The sequence below is a fragment of the Cebus imitator genome, unplaced genomic scaffold, assembly GCF_001604975.1.
Source record: "Cebus imitator isolate Cc_AM_T3 unplaced genomic scaffold, Cebus_imitator-1.0 Scaffold99, whole genome shotgun sequence".
NCBI lineage: Eukaryota > Metazoa > Chordata > Mammalia > Primates > Cebidae > Cebus > Cebus imitator.
The window spans coordinates 6,207,174-6,225,853 of record NW_016107414.1 but is presented as its reverse complement, the minus strand read 5'-3'; the positions used below and the strand labels follow the sequence as shown (position 1 = coordinate 6,225,853).

General features: G+C 36.9%; 1 protein-coding gene across 2 annotated transcripts in view; it reads left to right on the top strand.

Moving 5' to 3' along the window:
- The window catches only part of EIF2AK3 (eukaryotic translation initiation factor 2 alpha kinase 3), a 75,603-nt gene that overhangs the window by 25,523 nt on the left and 31,400 nt on the right, over positions 1-18,680 (top strand). The window contains exons 1-8 of one of the 2 annotated variants that reach the window (XM_037741380.1): positions 3,118-3,663; positions 7,541-7,735; positions 9,868-10,001; positions 11,690-11,924; positions 12,138-12,300; positions 13,830-13,970; positions 14,646-14,768; positions 16,647-16,867. In XM_037741380.1, coding sequence (XP_037597308.1) covers positions 3,550-3,663; positions 7,541-7,735; positions 9,868-10,001; positions 11,690-11,924; positions 12,138-12,300; positions 13,830-13,970; positions 14,646-14,768; positions 16,647-16,867 — 1,326 coding nt within the window. In that variant the 5' untranslated portion in view covers positions 3,118-3,549. Of the gene's footprint in view, positions 1-3,117; positions 3,664-7,540; positions 7,736-9,867; positions 10,002-11,689; positions 11,925-12,137; positions 12,301-13,829; positions 13,971-14,645; positions 14,769-16,646; positions 16,868-18,680 lie in introns of those variants that run through there. The other variant, XM_017536673.1, reaches the window with a different exon arrangement.

Genomic DNA, 18,680 nt, shown 5'->3' with positions numbered 1-18,680 from the left:
GGAGAGACCATGAGAGCTCTCCAAGAAGAGATGCTGACAGAAGAAAAGTCTGGGCTGAAGTTAAAATTAGAATTGCTTGTGTTGTGGAAACTGAGATCAATCACCTTGAAAGAAAGTAGGGTGTGAAGACCTATGACCAAAGTTTTAAAGTCCAACATTTTAAAATTGACAGACTGATACATCAGAGAAAATTGAGAGAAAAAGTGTTTCAATGATAGCTTTGTTTTAGTGGGATTTTAGGAATTATCCTGCTTTCCTTCAGATTTCCTCATCTGCTACTTGGTGTGAAGACTTTATAAATATAAATACTTCCGTAATTAGATATAACTGGCTTATAATGCAAATGCCTCTTCAAACAACTCCTTAATTTGTTAGCCTTATTGAAAATTTTGTAGCAAAACAGAATATCAGAAAACCCTTTCTGCTTACAATTGGGGGAACTTGGAAAGCAGTGGGAAACAGCAGGAAGCCTCTGGATGCCTAATGTGATAAAAGCATTAGTCAATGGTTGGAGACCAAAAAGGAATCCCTTTTAAGTTAGTTGTGGAGAGTGATTTTGAGAATCAATTGAAATAAGGTAACGTGAGACATTTTATTAAAAAATGAGGTGTTAGTTTTTATCCGAGGTCATATAGTGAATGAGTAGTAAAGTCAGGGACCCAGGGAATGGGCTGAATGAGGTGCAGTCAGCTGGTTGGTGTGGATACATTTTTATTTCAGGCTGGGTGTGGTGGCTCATGCCTGTAATCCCAGTACTTTGGGAGGCCAAGGTGGGCAGATCACCTGAGGTCAGGAGTTCGAGACCAGTCTGGCCAACATGGACAAACTCCACCTCTGCTAAAAATACAAAATTAGCTGGGCATGGTGGTACATGCCTGTAATCCCAGCTACTCGGGAGGCTGAGGCAGGAGAATCGCTGGAACCTAGGAGGCGGAGGTTGCAGTTAGCTGAGATTGCACCATTGCCCTCCAGCCTAGGTGAAACTCCATCTTAAAAAAAAATAAAAAAATTTTTTTTGATTTTGTGTTTTGGATATGTGATGTTGCCCCATCATCTTGGTTTGCAAAACAGCCAATATGGCTAGGAAAGTAATTGTTGTAGGCAAAGGAGACTTCCAGATAATAAAAAATTCAACAATTTAGCATTTTTAGTGGCATATTTTTCTTTTTTTGGATTTTTTTTTATACTTTAAGTTCCAAGATATATGTGCATAATGTGCAGATTTGTTACATAGATATAGGTATACATGTGCCATGGTGGTTTGCTGCACCTATTAAGCCATCATCTAGGTTTTAAGCCCCATATACATTAGGTGTTTGTCGAATGCTCTCCCTCCTCTTCCGCCACCCTACCCTGACAGGCCCCAGTATGTGTTGCTCCCCTCCCTGTGTCCATGTGATCTCATTGTTCAACTCTCACTTATAAGTGAGAACATTAATGGTGTATTCATGTATTTCACATCTTCCCAATCTTAATGAGTTATAGCTTTTTATTTATTCTTTGGGATCATCATTGTAAGCATCAGTTACTGTATTATGCTAGAAATGCTCCCTGGGGTTCCTAGATGGGGCAGGGATATGTGTCCCTTTAATTAAATATTCTAGGATAGTTGGTGTTTTACACCCTTCCTTCATGGCCTATGTTCATTCTTCTTTGTCTCTACACTCAGTGAGTTTGGATCTTGCCACACTCTTTTTGTCACCTTCCTTCTCCTTTCTAAACCTTGCCACTTCTTAGCTTATACACAGAACTTGGCTTTTGTTAACTATCAGGGCCAATGTGTTCCTTTTCCTTCTTTCCTGGTTAGGGAACACACTGATCTCACCCTTTTTAATTTTCAATTTTATAGTGGGTGAGTTGCTTCTGAATACAATTTTTGAAATTTGAAAGTATTTAATGCCTGAGTCATTAATCAATAAAATGCATTTAATGTGTGCAAATCTGGCTTCCAAAACTGTATGAGGGAAAGTTCTTTATAGAAAAGTCCTAACTAATAAATGCAAAAGGAATGATAAAATTAGAAATTGCTATTTTAATAAGTTCCTTTGTTGAAATAGTAGGCCCTCAAGCAATACTAAAATGATAAAAAGTTGATGGGACACTTTAAATGGAGGGACCAGGCTGACTCCCCCAAACCCAAGTAATTGATAGTAACATCATTAAAAGTGGGGCATGCAAACACTATGTGCCTCCTAATATGGTATATCACAGCGGCCAGCCAACTTTTCCTGTTAAGGGCCAGATGATACTTATTCTTGGCTTTGAGGACAACGTGCCCTCTAGTTGCAGCTAGAAAGCAGTCATAGACAAATACATAAATGAATGAGTATGTGACTGTGTTCCAATAAAACTTTACTCACAAAACAGGCATCGGGCTGGATTTGGCCCATGGGCTGTAGTTTGTAGACCCCTAATGTAATAGGAAGTGCATAGCACCAGATATGAAGTCTTCTTGTCAAAACAAACCTGCATCAGATCAAAACTACAAGCCTAATCATACTTTTCAGGAAATACAGGAAACAAAGGACCAAGTTAAATGACATGTAGAATCCTGACTGTGGGGCATTTTGTAGGACAGATAATCTAGTTTCTCAAGTAAATCAGTGCATAACAAAGGGGGTAAAAGAAGCTTATTTGTGGGGGTAAAAGAAGCTCATTTGTGGGGGAAAAAGAATCAGATGTGATACGTAGAATTGGAATTCCTCATCATAAAGTAGATCTTTGAGATAATAGGGGAAATTTGAAATTTTGATGATTTTAACCCAATAAACAAGTATATAGTAAGTAAGTGGAGCTAGACGAAGCAGTTGGCAAAATGTTGATAATTTTTGAAACTGCATGATAGATACTTGGGGATTTATTAATCTCTTTACATTCTATATGCTTGAAATTTTTTATAACAAGTTAAAATAAAGTTGAGTGTACCCCAAAAAGTGTGTGAGTCAGTTGGGGAGTGGGGTTGGCTGCATAGAAAAATAGGGAAGTATCAAATGGGAAACATTTTTTCTTACAGTTAGAGGAATTTTTGTTTTTTATTGCTGTTGGTGCCCATTTTAGTAGTAGTACTTCCTTTATTTTCTCATATGAAATTCTTTTCTCCATTTGAAAATTAAAGTTCTTATTATCACATTTTAATTTCAGATAGAGGTCTCTGATTACATGTGCCATGGTATTCATTGTACCACTTAGATTTTGTTAAGAAACTGAATTACTTTGCTAAACTGCTTTGTGGTAAGACACACAGACTCTAGATCTTTGGTACTGAGTTTGCTAGCAACTTTTATTTTAAATTATGAACAGGGGAAAAAAAAGAAAACAAATACAAAAATTTAGACTTTTAAAAATGACTTAAGGGAGAAGCAAGTCACACAGTGAGTTTGAGATGCAGAGCAGCGAATCAGAACAAATAGCTGCTTACATGAACAAATCAGTGGGATGTGAAAATGCATCACCGTAACCTAAATTTTTTTCTACCAAGAGATTTGCAGCTGACTAACGGGTGACTCATTCCTATGCTTAGGGGGTGAGGTAATGCTATTGTGAAGGGTGATGTCATCTCTGTACCTGAACTGCATGCATATATTGCTTCTGTGGCTCTCAAGGAAAAGCTCCATCTGCTTTCACATATGCATCCTGAAAGACTTGACAAAGATTGGCACAAAGGTCAGCAGCCATGTGTATGACTCATAAGCAACCAATTAGTGAAGAGCAGCTATTTAAAAGTGAACTTTTAAAATCATAATCCAGAAATATGACATGATGATTCATTATTGAATCATAATGCCTTGTTGTTGTTTTGTGTTTTGCATTTATTGAGTTAATGCTGTTGAGCGTTTAACTTTTAAAATAAGGCAGTTTTCTCAGTATGGTCAATCATATCAAATCTTCTTGGTTCTTTAAACTATATTTTTGATTGAAGATAAGGTTGGTTGGTTTTACGTTTGGTGGTGCAGAGATCATCCTTAGGGCAGAAACGGAATTTATTCTATATTACTTTGACAGTTGATTTTTGCACTTAGGGGACATTGTATTCCCTAAGGACCTGCTACTGCTTTAGAGAAAAAGAGGTTTTTAATGGAAGAAGAAATAAGAGGAAATAATAAACGCTGTTTGCTGCAGACACACTTACTCCTCTTCCTCTTTTAGTCATGCACACCTGCTTTCCCTGTTTGTACTTTAACCTCATATTGCTGTTGAGATGACCAATTGAAATATCTATTTTTAACTTTATTATAATTTGAATCTAGTCTTCTGATAAAATATCGAATATTTAACATAATATGGAGGTAGATAATGGTAAATACTTGATTTTCTATCTGATATGTAACTCAAAATAGAAGATCATATTGGCTAAATACTACATATTGTTATTATAGGTTACGTGCATAATGTGACCTAAATTTGTTCTAATGGCAACTTCAAGTTGGAGATTTTACAAAAGATAGAAAGGTTTTAATTTTTGACAATAAAATTTGTTACCTATTACCAAGAAATAGAAGGAAACAAAGAATAAAGTAGTAATGCTAAGACTCTAAGCTAATATTAGGTAAGGTACATACCAATGTCACTTGAGAACTTATTCAAAATCAAATGTTGTTTTCAGTAAATAGGAATAGTTAGGAATTTTTAATGTCTAGAATTATGGTAAACCTTCATTTAATGATATAGTCTTGAGTTTGACTATAGAACTCCAGCCCTTCCTTTTCCCTCATATATTATTTATTTTATCTGTATGCTATTGGTATGAACGTGTGAATTCCTATTTTTTAAAATTCAGTACTTAATTATTTTGGTGCTTAAATTGTCCCAGATTTGGCCAGTGGCATGCCCCCACCCTTTTCGAGCACATCCTTGCTTTTTGAAAGAATAAGATGGTGGCCGGGCACGGTGGCTCAAGCCTGTAATCCTAGCACTTTGGGAGGCCGAGGCGGGTGGATCACGAGGTCAAGAGATTGAGACCATCCTGGTCAACATGGTGAAACCCCGTCTCTATCAAAAATACAAAAAATTAGCTGGGCATCGTGGTGCATGCCTGTAATCCCAGCTACTCAGGAGGCTGAGGCAGGAGAATTGCCTGAACCCAAGAGGCGGAGGTTGCAGTGAGCCGAGATCGCGCCATTGCACTCCAGCCTGGGTAACATGAGTGAAACTCCGTCTCAAAAAAAATAAATAAATAAATAAAAAAAGAATAAGATGGTAAAGTCTCATCTTGCATCTACCCTGCCCTAGCCCTGGAATCCACCATTTCTTTGAGGAGCCCTGGTTGCTTTTGGTGGAGAATGGAATTAGATAACAAAATTTGGGCACCAGTATGAGTGCACTACTTTTACAGCTACTGTATAAATATAAATGTATAAAGATTAGCAGACCTGATATGTGTTTCTTGGAGGTACAGTGAACAATTTGTTAGCATATCATGGCATCTCAGATTATAGTTACAACAAAAAGCAAACTTAAGGAATGGGAAGATTTTTATCAGCAAACTTACATTGCCAAAATTTTCTTAGATTTCAAAGCAAAAATATATATGATGCTAGGTTGAAAGCCAGATAGGATTTCTGTGAACAGAGTTGGTATAGACGGATGTTCCAGAGAGAAGAAATGACATTGACAATGACCTAACTGAACAACATCAGTAAAATTAAATATGTGTTTAAATAAATGCCTGATTTCTACCCCTGATTTCTAATCAGGCATTTCAAAGTAATGCCTGATTACTTTGGAGAGAAGTAAAAGATAGGCATGAAAGGTTTGTTTAAGGTCAGATTTAGAGGTCTTGAATGTCCTCTAAAGGATTTTGGATCTTTAGGATTTGGTGTCTTTATTAAGAAGATAATAGCTGTTGAAGATTTTTTAATAGTGTCATAACAAGCTTAACTGAGACTCAAAGAGATTAATCTGGAAGATACATAGAAGACTAAGGAAATGTCCACTTAAGAACTGTAAAGAGGCTATTATAGTAGCTCAGGCAGAAGCTAATAAGGATTTGACCTGGAAAATGAAAGAAAGAAATGAATTGGAATAGTGGTGTTTTACTCTGTCCTCCAAAACCCCAGGTTTGGGGGCAATGTAGATGTGTGAGTTGAACACCAAATGAGAACTCTCAGTTACTGGATGCAAGGTTTCAAGTAAGTATCACTTTAAAGAAAGGCTTCTGCTGCTTAAAGAACAAAAAACTATGGAGAGAAATTTTGTTAACTCATACTTCTTTTGTATTCCGGCTTCCTAAAGTTTTGAGCCTGGATAATCAGGAAAATAGTTGTGTCATTAATTGATGTAGATCAACTTATACATTTTTTAAATGCAAAGGTCAATGTCACAAAGACATGTACTGAAACTCTTACTGAAGAGATAAGATATTCTTGGCCAGAAAGCTTGGAATTATCCTGGACTCCATTATTTTGCTCATGCCATAAAGAGAATCCACTATGAAATCCTGTTGGCTTTACTTTTGATTATATCCCAAACCTGACCACCTTAAACAGCTCAACTGCCTATCAACTAATCTCTTATCTTCCGCCTGCTTTCTCTACCTCCACCCTTGCCTCTCAGCCTGTTCACTTTCCTTGTGGTTTTTCAAACGTGATGGGTTACTTCATCTAAGAGCCTTTGCAAAGCCTGGCCTGGCCTAGTTAACTTTCTCATGTTTAAGACTTTGCCTAAATGTTACTTTCTCAGTGAGGTCTACCCTGAGTTCTTTATTGATAATCCCCACTCCACCCCATGCATATTTACCATTCTTCCTTTATCTTGTTCCATTTTTTAAATGGCATTTAGCACCTAACATACCATATAATGTTACTTATTTACTAAGTTGTTTGTCTTGTGACACCAGAGTTTAAGCTTCACAAAGGCAGTGGTTTGTTTATTTTGCTCACTGATCTATCCCAACCATCAGAATGTGCCAGCCATAGGTAGGCCCTTAATAAGCATTGTTAAAAGAAGGAAGGGCAACTGAGAACACAAAACCAGTAAGCTTGGTTACCAGGCTTCTAGCTCATTGCAGATTTGAGAAAGCAAATAGAAGAAGTGATGGGATACTGCTTGAGGCAATATCTCGAAACCTGTGTTCCTTGGAGCTGAGTCTATGACAGTAATCGGCCTTGATAAAAATAGCCCTAGAAGAATACTGCACATATTGTCTATTTACTAGAAAATCATATTACATGTTAACATGTTAATGGCTATAAGAGCTCCTATAGTAACCTCTTCTTGAACTCACTTGATCATAAAACTCTCTTCTGGTAGCTTACCTACCATTATGGGACCCTCTTGGCCCATGGTAAACTGAGTTTGAGAAAAACTTTACTGGAATACTGTGTGTAGGGCCTGGGAGTGGTTGGCAGCTCTTTTAAATTGCTTTTGGTTGATGTACTGTGCTGTGTCATGTGCTACTCAGAAGGAGGCTGGAGTACATCAGGCTCAAGGCTCCAGCTCTTAATTACTATTCTTTAAACCATATGACCCTTTTATTTTTCTGGGAGAAATAAGAAAAAAATAATTAAACTTATAGCCCTTTAAAAAGTTGCTTCTGTTTTAGGTATTTGGGAATAAGATGATCATTCCTTCCCTGGATGGAGACCTCTTCCAGTGGGACCGAGACCGTGAGAGTATGGAAACAGTTCCTTTCACAGTTGAATCACTTCTTGAATCTTCTTATAAATTTGGAGATGATGTTGTTTTGGTTGGAGGAAAATCTCTTACTACGTATGGACTCAGTGCCTATAGTGGAAAGGTAAGTGAAAATGCTGAATTTACTTTGGGGAAATCAGAATAAATTAAGATAGAAAAAATAATTTATTAAACTATACTTATTACTAGTTGGGGTTTATTGTAATTTTCCCCTGATGTTGTCATTTATTTTAATAAGAGAACTGTGATGTAGGAAGGGGAAACTAGTAACAATAAATGGCAGAGCCAGGAATAGCAGGAGGGAGAGAATTAATAAATATGGTCTACTGTGTCTCAGGTGCTTTTTGTGTGTGTGTGTGTGTGTGAGAGAGACAGTGTCACTGTGTTGCCCAGGCTGATCTCAGCTCTATTCCATGCCCCCTCAGATTCAAGTGGGTTCAAGTGATTCGTGCCTCACCCTCCTGAGTAGCTGGGATTACAGGCACGCTCCACCATGCCTGGCTAATTTTTGTATTTTTAGTAGAGTCAGGGTTTTACCATGTTGGCCAGGCTGGTCTCTAACTCCACCTCGGCCTCCCAAAGTGCCAGGTTTACAGGCATGAGCCACTGTGTCCAGCCTCAGGTGCTTTTTTTTATACATTATTTTGCAATCTTACAGTCTTCCTAAGGATAACTTTTTTTTTTTTTTTTGGCTCTTCATTTTGACAGATGAAGAACCTTCTAAAGATTAATAATAATCCTAATGATAAGAATAATTGCTACTACTCATTTATATAGTTTGATCCTATAATAAGCTGATCCAAAAGGAAAGTTTGCACTCATTTTATAGATGAAGAAACTGAGACTTTAAAGGTTCAGAGACTTCCAAGATCTATCTGACAACAAAGTCATGCTGTTAATAACCTAGACTTTCTCCAACATTAGCTCTTGAGATATAATTATAACATAATCTGCTTCTAAGATTAGGTCTTATAAATCCATTATTAAGAGTAACTAATTAAAAACATCCTTTCAGCCAGGCAGGTGGCTCAAGCTTGTAATTCTAGCACTTTGGGAGGCCAAGGTGGTTGAATCACTTGAGGCCAGGAGTTCAAGACCAGCCTGGCCAACATGGTAAAACCCCATCTCTACTAAAAATAAAAAAATTAGCTGGGGATGGTGGCACATGCATGCCTGTAGTCCCAGCTACTCAGGAGGCTGAGATATGAGAATCACTTGAACCGGGAGGTGGAGGTTGCAGTGAGCTGAGATCATACCACTGCACTCCAATTTGTGCAACAGACTGAGACTCCACTTTAAAAAAATAACAAAAATAAATAAATAAAAACATCCTTTCTTAAAAGGTAAAAAATAAAAATCTTTGTAACCCTTTAACACCTTGACATGTAAACATTTTATATACATTATATTCTTCCTTGGACTAAAATCAGGAAGAATAGAAACATGATCTTTTTACTCTTGATTTTTTTCAACTGTAAAAATTCGTTATTTAAGTGTTAGGCCCATAGCACTTTCTCGCTCTTGCAAATGCTTTTCTGCCTTCTCCACTCATGTGCATCTGCATTGTATTAAGGAGGCCATGCCATCCTATCTGGCCATTTTTTGAGCAAGCACTTCAATCTCTGTTTACTTCAGTAGTCTTGTCTGTAAACAAACAGGTGATTGAACCCAATCACCTGGTTTTCTGATTTGATATGCTGCTACATAATTCTGATATTATAGAAGGTATGCTTCTTTTCATGAGGATTTTAGTTTAGATCATATTAAGTCTTCCTTTTTTCTTTTAGTGAAAGTTTGAGGGAGTTACTTTTGCATACAAAAAGCTATCAAAAGTTTCAAATTTTTAAAAACCAAATACTTCTGTTATACAGAAACTCTAAGGTTGATTTTTTTTTTAACTCACCTGAAATTTTATTAATGGTATTGTTACAAAGCTATCACAAGTGCCTATCCATTTCTTCTTGTATATTCCATGGAAATCCCCAAAGCAAGGCTAAAATTATGTAAATCCTTAAAATCATTCCCTGAAATAAATATTCATTGGTACTGTCATGGTTCTAAATAACTCATTTTAGGAGTTAGTGTCAAACTGATGCTTCTTATTACTTGAGTACTTCATGCACATTTCCTTAGTTTCCTTTCACTTTTTAAAAATTACAGAGATTATTTTAATATTTCTGATCTCTTATGAGTTGTATTCTTTTACTAATTTTGTATCTAATTTTGTCTTTTCAGGTGAGGTATATCTGTTCAGCTCTGGGTTGTCGCCAATGGGATGGTGATGAAATGGAACAAGAGGAAGACATCCTGCTTCTACAGCGCACCCAAAAAACTGTTAGAGCTGTTGGACCTCGCAGTGGCAATGAGAAGTATGTATTCAGATAGTATTGCTGTTGGTATTATTTAGAAATACATCTAATACCAAAATTTATTAGATTTCTGTTTGTGGAGATTTTTTGAACTATTTTGTTGCCTTAAAAACTTTTTTTTTTTTTTTGAGATGAAGTCTCGCTCTGTTGTCCAGGCTAGAGTACACTGGCACAATATTGGCTCACTGCAGCCTCCGCCTCTGAGGTTCAAGTGATTCTCCTGCCTCAGCCTCCCGAGTAGCTGGGATTATAGGTGCGTGCCACCATACCTGGCTAATTTTTGTATTTTTAGTAGAGATGGAGTTTCACCATGTTGGCCAGACTGCTGTCGAACTCCCGACCTCAGGTGATCTTATGTGGTCCCTAAAATAAAAATGGTTTCATGGTTATTAACAGATTCTAAACTGAACTTCTCACCATATGCTTCAGAATGTGGTAACCACAGGGGTTCCCATGTGATGACTATTAGTTTAGTCTCAAGTAAATGGTATTTTTATGGCAACCTCATCACTCGAAGTTATTTGAATACAGAAAGATGTTAAGACAAAATTAATGTGTTTCTTTGAGCTTGAACCTATTTGACTCTCTAATTATGTCTCATAGGTAGTTTCATAGTTTGTCTGATTATCCCAATTTTAAAATAATAATCATTTTACTCAATTTTCTTGAAGTATTAAAACATTTAGCCTAATACCTTTCTGTTTCTTTCTTTAAATAATGAGCCCCTTATGTAATTTTTATATTTAAATATGTGATTTTAAAATGTGATACCTAGATTAGATATGCTGATCTTATATCACATGCTTGATTTTTTTAAACCTAATATTTAAGTTTTGAATGACCTATGTATAAAAATAACTTTAGATTCCATCTTTATTTTTTGAAGCTGAACCAGACTTTCAAGTTTTGTCTGACCTGATGCAGTGTAATTCAGTTTCCTTTCCTGAAAACTGTTCTCTCAAACTCAGTTAAGAATGCATTTATTCTTTTTGCTTTGGACTATGAATAGGGCTTTGCATTTGCAGACAACTTAACCTTCTTTATCCTGGCTGGATTTTGTTTTTTTAAGTGTTAGAGTGCTCACTGGGAGCTTAGCCACCATAGCAGCAGATGTCCAACTTAACAGAATTTTGAGTTACTAGAATAGGAAGGATCTGGGATCCTAAGATCCATGATTCATTAAAATATAATTATTTCAATAAATGTCAGAATTCTTAACTATGCCATTTTATATCTAAGTGATAAGACGCTATACTCTCAATAATTGAGTGATTTTTCTATTTGCTAATTATAGAGGAAATGTTATTATTGCCACTTCATGGATAAGGCTGCTGAAACTTACTTAGGAAAGGTGACATTGATTGATGTGTTTTGGGAAAATCACTCTGATGTAGAAGTGAAACATTTGTACCTTTTTGAGAGAAAATCTATCCCTTAGCTATTGTAAGGGACACATCAGTCAGTCCACAGCCCTCAGAACCATTGTGTCTGAAGGGTCAGGACAGAGTTCTTGTGGGCCCTCTTGTGGCATAAATCAGCAGAGCACTCCTTTCCAGAAGGTTATGTTGCGTTGTTCTTTTCCTCATCACATAATTTTAGTATTTGCTTCTTCAATCTAAAAGACTTCTATGTTATTTTGTCCGTTTATTTAAATGTAAATTTCTAAAACACATCTTTGTAAATTTAAGGTGGAATTTCAGTGTTGGACACTTTGAACTTCGGTATATTCCAGACATGGAAACTAGAGCTGGATTTATTGAAAGCACCTTTAAACCCAATGGGAACAGAGAAGAGTCTAAAATTATTTCAGATGTGGAAGAACAGGAAGCTGCCATAATGGACATAGTGATAAAAGTTTCAGTTGCTGACTGGAAAGTTGTGGCATTCAGTAAGAAGGGAGGACATCCGAAATGGGAGTACCAGGTACCTAACACCCCTGAAGTTTTATAAATATGTTTCTTCCTCTCCCAGTTTGACCAAACTTACTGAGCGGAAGGAAATTACTGCCACTTGGGGCTCTCAGCTTGTTCTCTGTGCTGATTTTTGAAATGTGTGATTTTTAAATGGTCTTTTATGGGTTGGAACTACATAACTACTGGTTAAATTATTTAAGATCTTTTTTCCCTTTTTGTTTAGTTTTGTACTCCAATTGCATCTGCCTGGTTAGTTAAGGATGGGAAAGTCATTCCCATCAGTCTTTTTGACGATACAAGTTATACATCTAATGATAACGTTTTAGAAGATGAAGAAGACATTGTAGAAGCTGCCAGAGGAGCCACAGAAAACAGTGTTTACTTGGGTGAGTAAATGTATCTCATCTAATGGTAGTACATATTGGCATCTAGATTGTCTTCTTACATTGTTCCTTCCTACTTCAGGACTGCCTGTAGTAGTTTAAATCCTAATATCATCTCCGATTTAGATTGCCCTTAAGATTTATACATTGATTTCCATTCCTGCTACTTTCCCATTTGTCCAATTATGAAATTTTTTTTCTTAACGGAGATGGAGTTTTGCTATTGTCACCCAGGCTAGAGTACAATGGTGTGATATCAGCTCATTGCAACCTCTGCCTCACAGGTTCAAGCAATTCTTCTGCCTCAGCCTCCTGAGTAGCTGGGATTACAGGCACCCACCACCATGCCTGCCTAATTTTTGTATTTTTAGTAGAGATGGGGTTTTATCACATTGGCCAGTCTAGTCTTGAACTCCTGACTTTAGGTGATCTGCCTGCCTTGGCCTCCCAAAGTGTTGGGATTACAGGTGTAAGCCACTGCACCTAGCCCAATTCTGAAATTTTAAATTACTGTCGCACATTCTTTTTCTCTGAAACCTATATTAGAAAGGCTTAGAAATATTCTTATTATATAATATGTTTTAAAATTACTCATTAGCTGGGCATGGTGGCACGCCTCTGTAATCCTAGCTACTTGGGAGGTTGAGGTGGGAGTATCGTTTGACCCCAGGAGTTAAAGGCTACCCCAAACTATAATCATGCCACTGCACTCCTACCTGGATGATAGGGCAACACTCTTATCTATTTCTACATATATAATTATATATAATTACATATATAATTATATGTAATTTCATATAAAGTACATTTATGTGGTTAGCTATATATCCTCAAAGTCTACAATTTTCTATATATGTATTTGCATCCATATCAGTTTGTGCTGCTCCCCTCTTTAAGATTATGTTTATTTCTTTTTTATCAATGCATCTGTACAACTGATCTAAAAAATAAAATTTTGGTGTGCTTCTGGACAGTTGAAAGCCTTTAATATAATAAATTTTTGAAAACTCTTGAATCATTTGAACTAGTTTGGATCATCAAGTACTCATAAAATTCTATAAGTTCTCTCAGTGTGCCACCCACCTGTCAGTCTGAATGAAAAGCAAGAATTTGAAGGAATAACATGTCGTGTATGTTATGATAGTATTTGACTGAATTGTTAGCCATATTTCTAGAATTATAGGTGTTTGGGTAAACTTTCTTAAGGAGAAAGTTACTTAGTCTAAGCTATTTGTTTCATGAGAGTACAATGACTTCCTATCTTTGAATTTTTCTACTGGAACCGTTTTCCTGTATTACTGAAAATGTGCTGTTATTCAGTGAGAAACATCATATGGACCTTGTGTGTAACTTTCTGTCCCTGTTTTTGATGAATAACCATTGAGTTTATTTTTGAATGCTTCAAGCATGTTTCTTCTTTGATGGGAGTTTTGAGTATATGTAGAAATAACTGGAATTAAAGTAATTTTATTTAATAAAAAAACCTTTTTTTTAAAAACAGTGCATAATTGACAATGTTCTGGTTGATTCAGGAATGTATAGGGGCCAGCTGTATCTGCAGTCATCAGTCAGAATTTCAGAAAAGTTTCCTACAAGTCCCAAGGCTTTGGAATCTGTCAGTAATGAAAATGCAATTATTCCTTTGCCAACAATCAAATGGAAACCCTTAATTCGTAAGTGAATTGTAAGCTTTTATAAATATTGTTAGTGTTCAGAGACTTAATCCTGACTATCTTTGCCCGAGTTTTGAGTATTGCAGAGATAAGAGCTGCTGTATACTTTATATTTTATTGATAAACCATGATGGTATTTCACATGTTAATAGTGAATTTTTATTATCATTTAGAGCATTATTTCTAAGAAGCAGCAGTTGCTTCTATAAAAATGTTAATAAAATATTTCTCTATTTCGTTAACATTTTTAGAAACTTAGAAAAACTCTTAATTGTTCGCTGACTATGCCTAACTAACATTTAGCTCTTAACATATTTATGTTAAGACTATTTAGGTAAGAATTATCTGGTTAACACATCATATTCTTTGAGACATGAATGAATTGAAATCAAATACTGGACACCTACTTCTTTCATTATCTTTCTATACCTTGTATGTGTTTTTTACTACACATGTCATATTATATTTTAATTGTTTAAATGACTCACATTCTCTGTAAGACTATGTGCTTTTCAAAGACAAAAGCCCTGGGCCATTTGTTTAACTTATATGTTTGAACTGAATTATGGTCAAACATCAGTTTATTCAATTACTGAACCTATGCATTTTTATTAAAGTAATAACAGTTAAGACTTAAGAAATGTTATTATTAAGAAAATAATAATTTTCTTTTAGATTCTCCTTCCAGAACTCCTGTCTTGGTAGGATCTGATGAATTTGACAAATGTCTTAGTAATGATAAGTTTTCTCATGAAGAGTACAGTAATGGTGCACTTTCAATCTTGCAGTATCCATATGGTAAGTGAAAATATTGTTTTATTTATTTTATTTTTTAATTTAAAATTAATTTATAGAATTCAAATGAAGAAAAGTTGATTAGAGTATAGGAAATAAAATATCTTGAGAGACCATTTCATGAATGATTACTAACCATACAAGTTAGAAAGTTAGGTTGCCAGGGTTGAATGTCCCATTTTTGCCACATGCTAGGTTGGGCACATCTAGCACCCCTGTGTCTCAATTTCTGTATCTGTAAAGTTATGATAATAATCCTATTATCTATGTATTGAGTTGTTGTGAGGCCTAAATGAGATAATGCATGCAAAGTCTCAGTTAACATCATGTGTGGCACATAGTGTCAGTAAACATTAGTTCTGGTTATTAGCTTTTATTTATCAGCCTATATTATGTAGGCTGTATGGTAACCTGTATAATGAAGAAAATGTGTTTTTCATAAAACTACATGAAAATGATGCACAATGAGGTTATTTTAATTTCTTTCTCAGACAAGAGAAATTAGTGCAAATCAAGAATAGGTGAAATTTGGCATGAAATACATTTCTACGTAGTAAGCAGCAGTTTTTTAAAGTTAGGATATGTTGAGATATGAAAGTCTTTTAAACTGTTGTGCAATTAAGAAGTCATCAAATCTGCATCAGGTAAACACATGAACTCATCAGTTACCCTAGATGCTAGCACTGGAAAGTTATTATGTAAGTTAAATCAATTTTTTTTTTTTTGAGACGGAGTTTCACTCTTGTTACCTAGGCTGGAGTGCAATGGCGGGATCTCAGCTCATCACAACCTCCGCCTCCTGGGTTCAGGCAATTCTCCTGCCCCAACCTCCTACAGGCACGCGCCACCATGCCCAGCTAATGTTTTGTATTTTTAGTAGAGACGGGGTTTCACCATGTTGACCAGGATGGTCTCGATCTCTTGACCTCGTGATCCACCTGCCTCGGCCTCCCAAAGTGCTGGGATTACAGGCTTGAGCCACCACGCCTGGCTAAATCGATTTAAAAAAAAAAAAAAAAAAAACAGCTCTGAACTAGAAACAGCAGCCTTTATCTTGATATTGATCAAAAGACAAGGTAGGCCAGGCACGGTGGCTGACGCCTGTAATCCCAACACTTTGGGGGGCCAAGATGAGCAGATCACTTGAGGTCAGTAGTTCAAGAACAGCCTGGCCAACATTGTGAAACCCTGTCTCTACTAAAAATAAAAAAATTAGCCAGGCATTGTGGTGCACACCTCTAGTCCCAGCTACTCAAGGAGGCTGAGGCAGGAGGATCACCTAAGCCCAGAAGGCAGAGGTTACAGTGAGGCAAGATCACTGCATCCCAGCCTGGGCAACAGAGCAAGACCGTGTCTCAGAAAAAAAAGACAAGGTAAAAGAGAATTGTGTAACCTGACCACATAATACAAAATAGAAAACAAGAAAAGAGAGGCTGTTTTTTTGAGACAAACTCATTTTGATAGCCCAAACTAAACCAAACAGCATGGATGTTTTCCTTTCATTTTGTAAAGAATAATTGGTGGTAAAATTTGGTATCTTATTCATAACCAAGCAAAAGGAAAGCTAAAAATATCTTGAAAGAAGGTTGAGTATAAATTCTTGTATTTAAAGAACTGAATTATTAATGAGGTTATGAATGGAGTAGCCCTTAAGAGTCTTACTACTTAATACAAAGAAAATTTAATATGCTTATAGGATAAAGGAAAATATCTATGTTTACGGGAGAAAAAATAGACAAAGTAAGATATTTAAAATGTGTTTAAGATGAAACTTAAAAGGAATTAGTGTGATCACTCATAGGAAAATAGATACATGTTAATAAAGATGGGCCTATTTTGTATTACCTTAAAAAAAAACCCCTTTTATGTTTCTATTTGAAGATAATGGTTATTATCTACCATACTACAAGAGGGAAAGGAACAAACGAAGCACACAGATCACAGTCAGGTTCTTCGACAACCCAAATTACAACAAGAATATCCGCAAAAAGGATCCTGTTCTCCTCTTACACTGGTGGAAAGAAATAGTTGCAACGATTTTGTTTTGTATTATAGCAACAACGTTTATTGTGCGCAGGCTTTTCCATCCTCATCCTCACAGGGTAAGAATCACTGTTGCTTACTCTCTGGTTTCCACTTCCCCACCTCCCATTCACTCCTCAACCCATTGCAGCCTGGCTTCCACCTCTACTGCTCCACCGAAGCTACTCTTGCCAAAGTTCTCAGTGGTCTTCCTTGTGTTAAATGTAATGGACATTTTTCAGTCCTTATCTAACTGAACCTCTTTGTATTTGACACTGTTGAACATCTCCCTTTGACCTTTCTTGCCTGGCTTCCTTGACACCATGCTCCCCTGGTCTCCTTGGGTGTGATGTGGATGCTTTAGGACCTGATCTTTCTCATTCTCTCAGTAATTGTTGGTTTTCCTTAGGGCTCCCTCTTTTCAGTGTTCATCCCACAAACTGTCCTTGGATGGTCTTCCCTGCTTTCCCAGCTCTAACCTTCTTATATACTAATGGTTCCCATATCTGTTTCTCCGGAACAGCAATCTAGTAGGTGCTACACAGACACTTCAAATGAGCCATCTCAGACTGTCCTCATTTCCATTCCCATTCCTCTCCCTAGCCTGTCAATGAAAAGTACTGCCATATGTGGTCACCAAAACCATGAATCATTTTTTCTCCCTTATCAGTCACCAAGTTCTGTCAAATTCTTCTTCTAGATGTCTTCAAATTTTTCTCCTTCTCTGTTTGTCAGTTTTCATTTCCCCAGCACAAATACCATCATCACACCTCTTCTGAATCACTGAAATAGCCTCTAACTGGCCTCTGTGCCCCTAGTCCTCAGGCTGTCTCCAGTCCATTCTCCACACCCTAACTCTAGCTGCATTTCTGGGCTTAAAAACTTCTAATATATGACCCCCCCCCACCCCACTGTTGTTATGCTCAAGTCCACCCTTTTTAGAACATGCAAGGTTCTGAATGACTCGTATCCTTACTGCTCATGACCCATCCTTTACTGGTACCCTAATTCCTTCCTCCTCTCCCCCATGCTCAGCCCCTAGGCTTAGCCTCTTTCAGTCCTTCCTGTAGACCATGCTCTCGGTGACCCTAGTAGCACTCATCTTTCTAACCTTGCCTTGGAGCCTTGTTCCCCACCTCCCCTCCCTTCCCAAATAATTAACTCTTGGGTAATATCTTTTAGTTTGAAATTAGTTGTCATGTCCTCTTGGAAGTCATCTTTAACCTCCTATTTCTGAGTTATATTTTCTGCCTATGTCTATACTCTGTACTTCCCTTATTAAAGTATTTACTAAAATATTTAATATGTAATACCTAATTTCTCTCTCTCTCTAGACTGTACATTTTTTTTCCAGAGACAGGGTCTCACTTGTCTCACTCTGTCACCCAAGCTAGAATGCAGTGGCACAATCTCACTGCAGCCTCTGCCTCCCAGAGGTTAAGGTCAATGTAGTTTTCCGTTGATCTTAATCACAAGGCATGATTATACAAAGAGATCCCTAAGTGATCTCGTGCGCCACCACACCCAGCTAATTTTTTGTATTTTTTGTAGAGATGGGGTTTCTTCATGTTGGTCAGGCTGGTCTCAAACTCCTGGCCTTAAGAGATCTGCCCTCCTCAGCTTCCCAGAGTCCTGGGATTACAGGCATGAGCCACCACGCCTGGCCTAGACTGTACATCCTTAAAGATAAGGACAAGTCTACACTGTTTGCCACCAGCCTGTCAGCCCCGTACATGGTGCTTGGCATATAATTGGAGTTCAGTATAGATTTGTTGAATCAGTGACTAAACAGGTGACCCACAGTGCCCTCATTTGACAATAATAATTATTAACATCCTCTGGAAAATCTTTTAGGAGACGTTGGTAAAGAGACATTGCCTAATTTAATTTCCT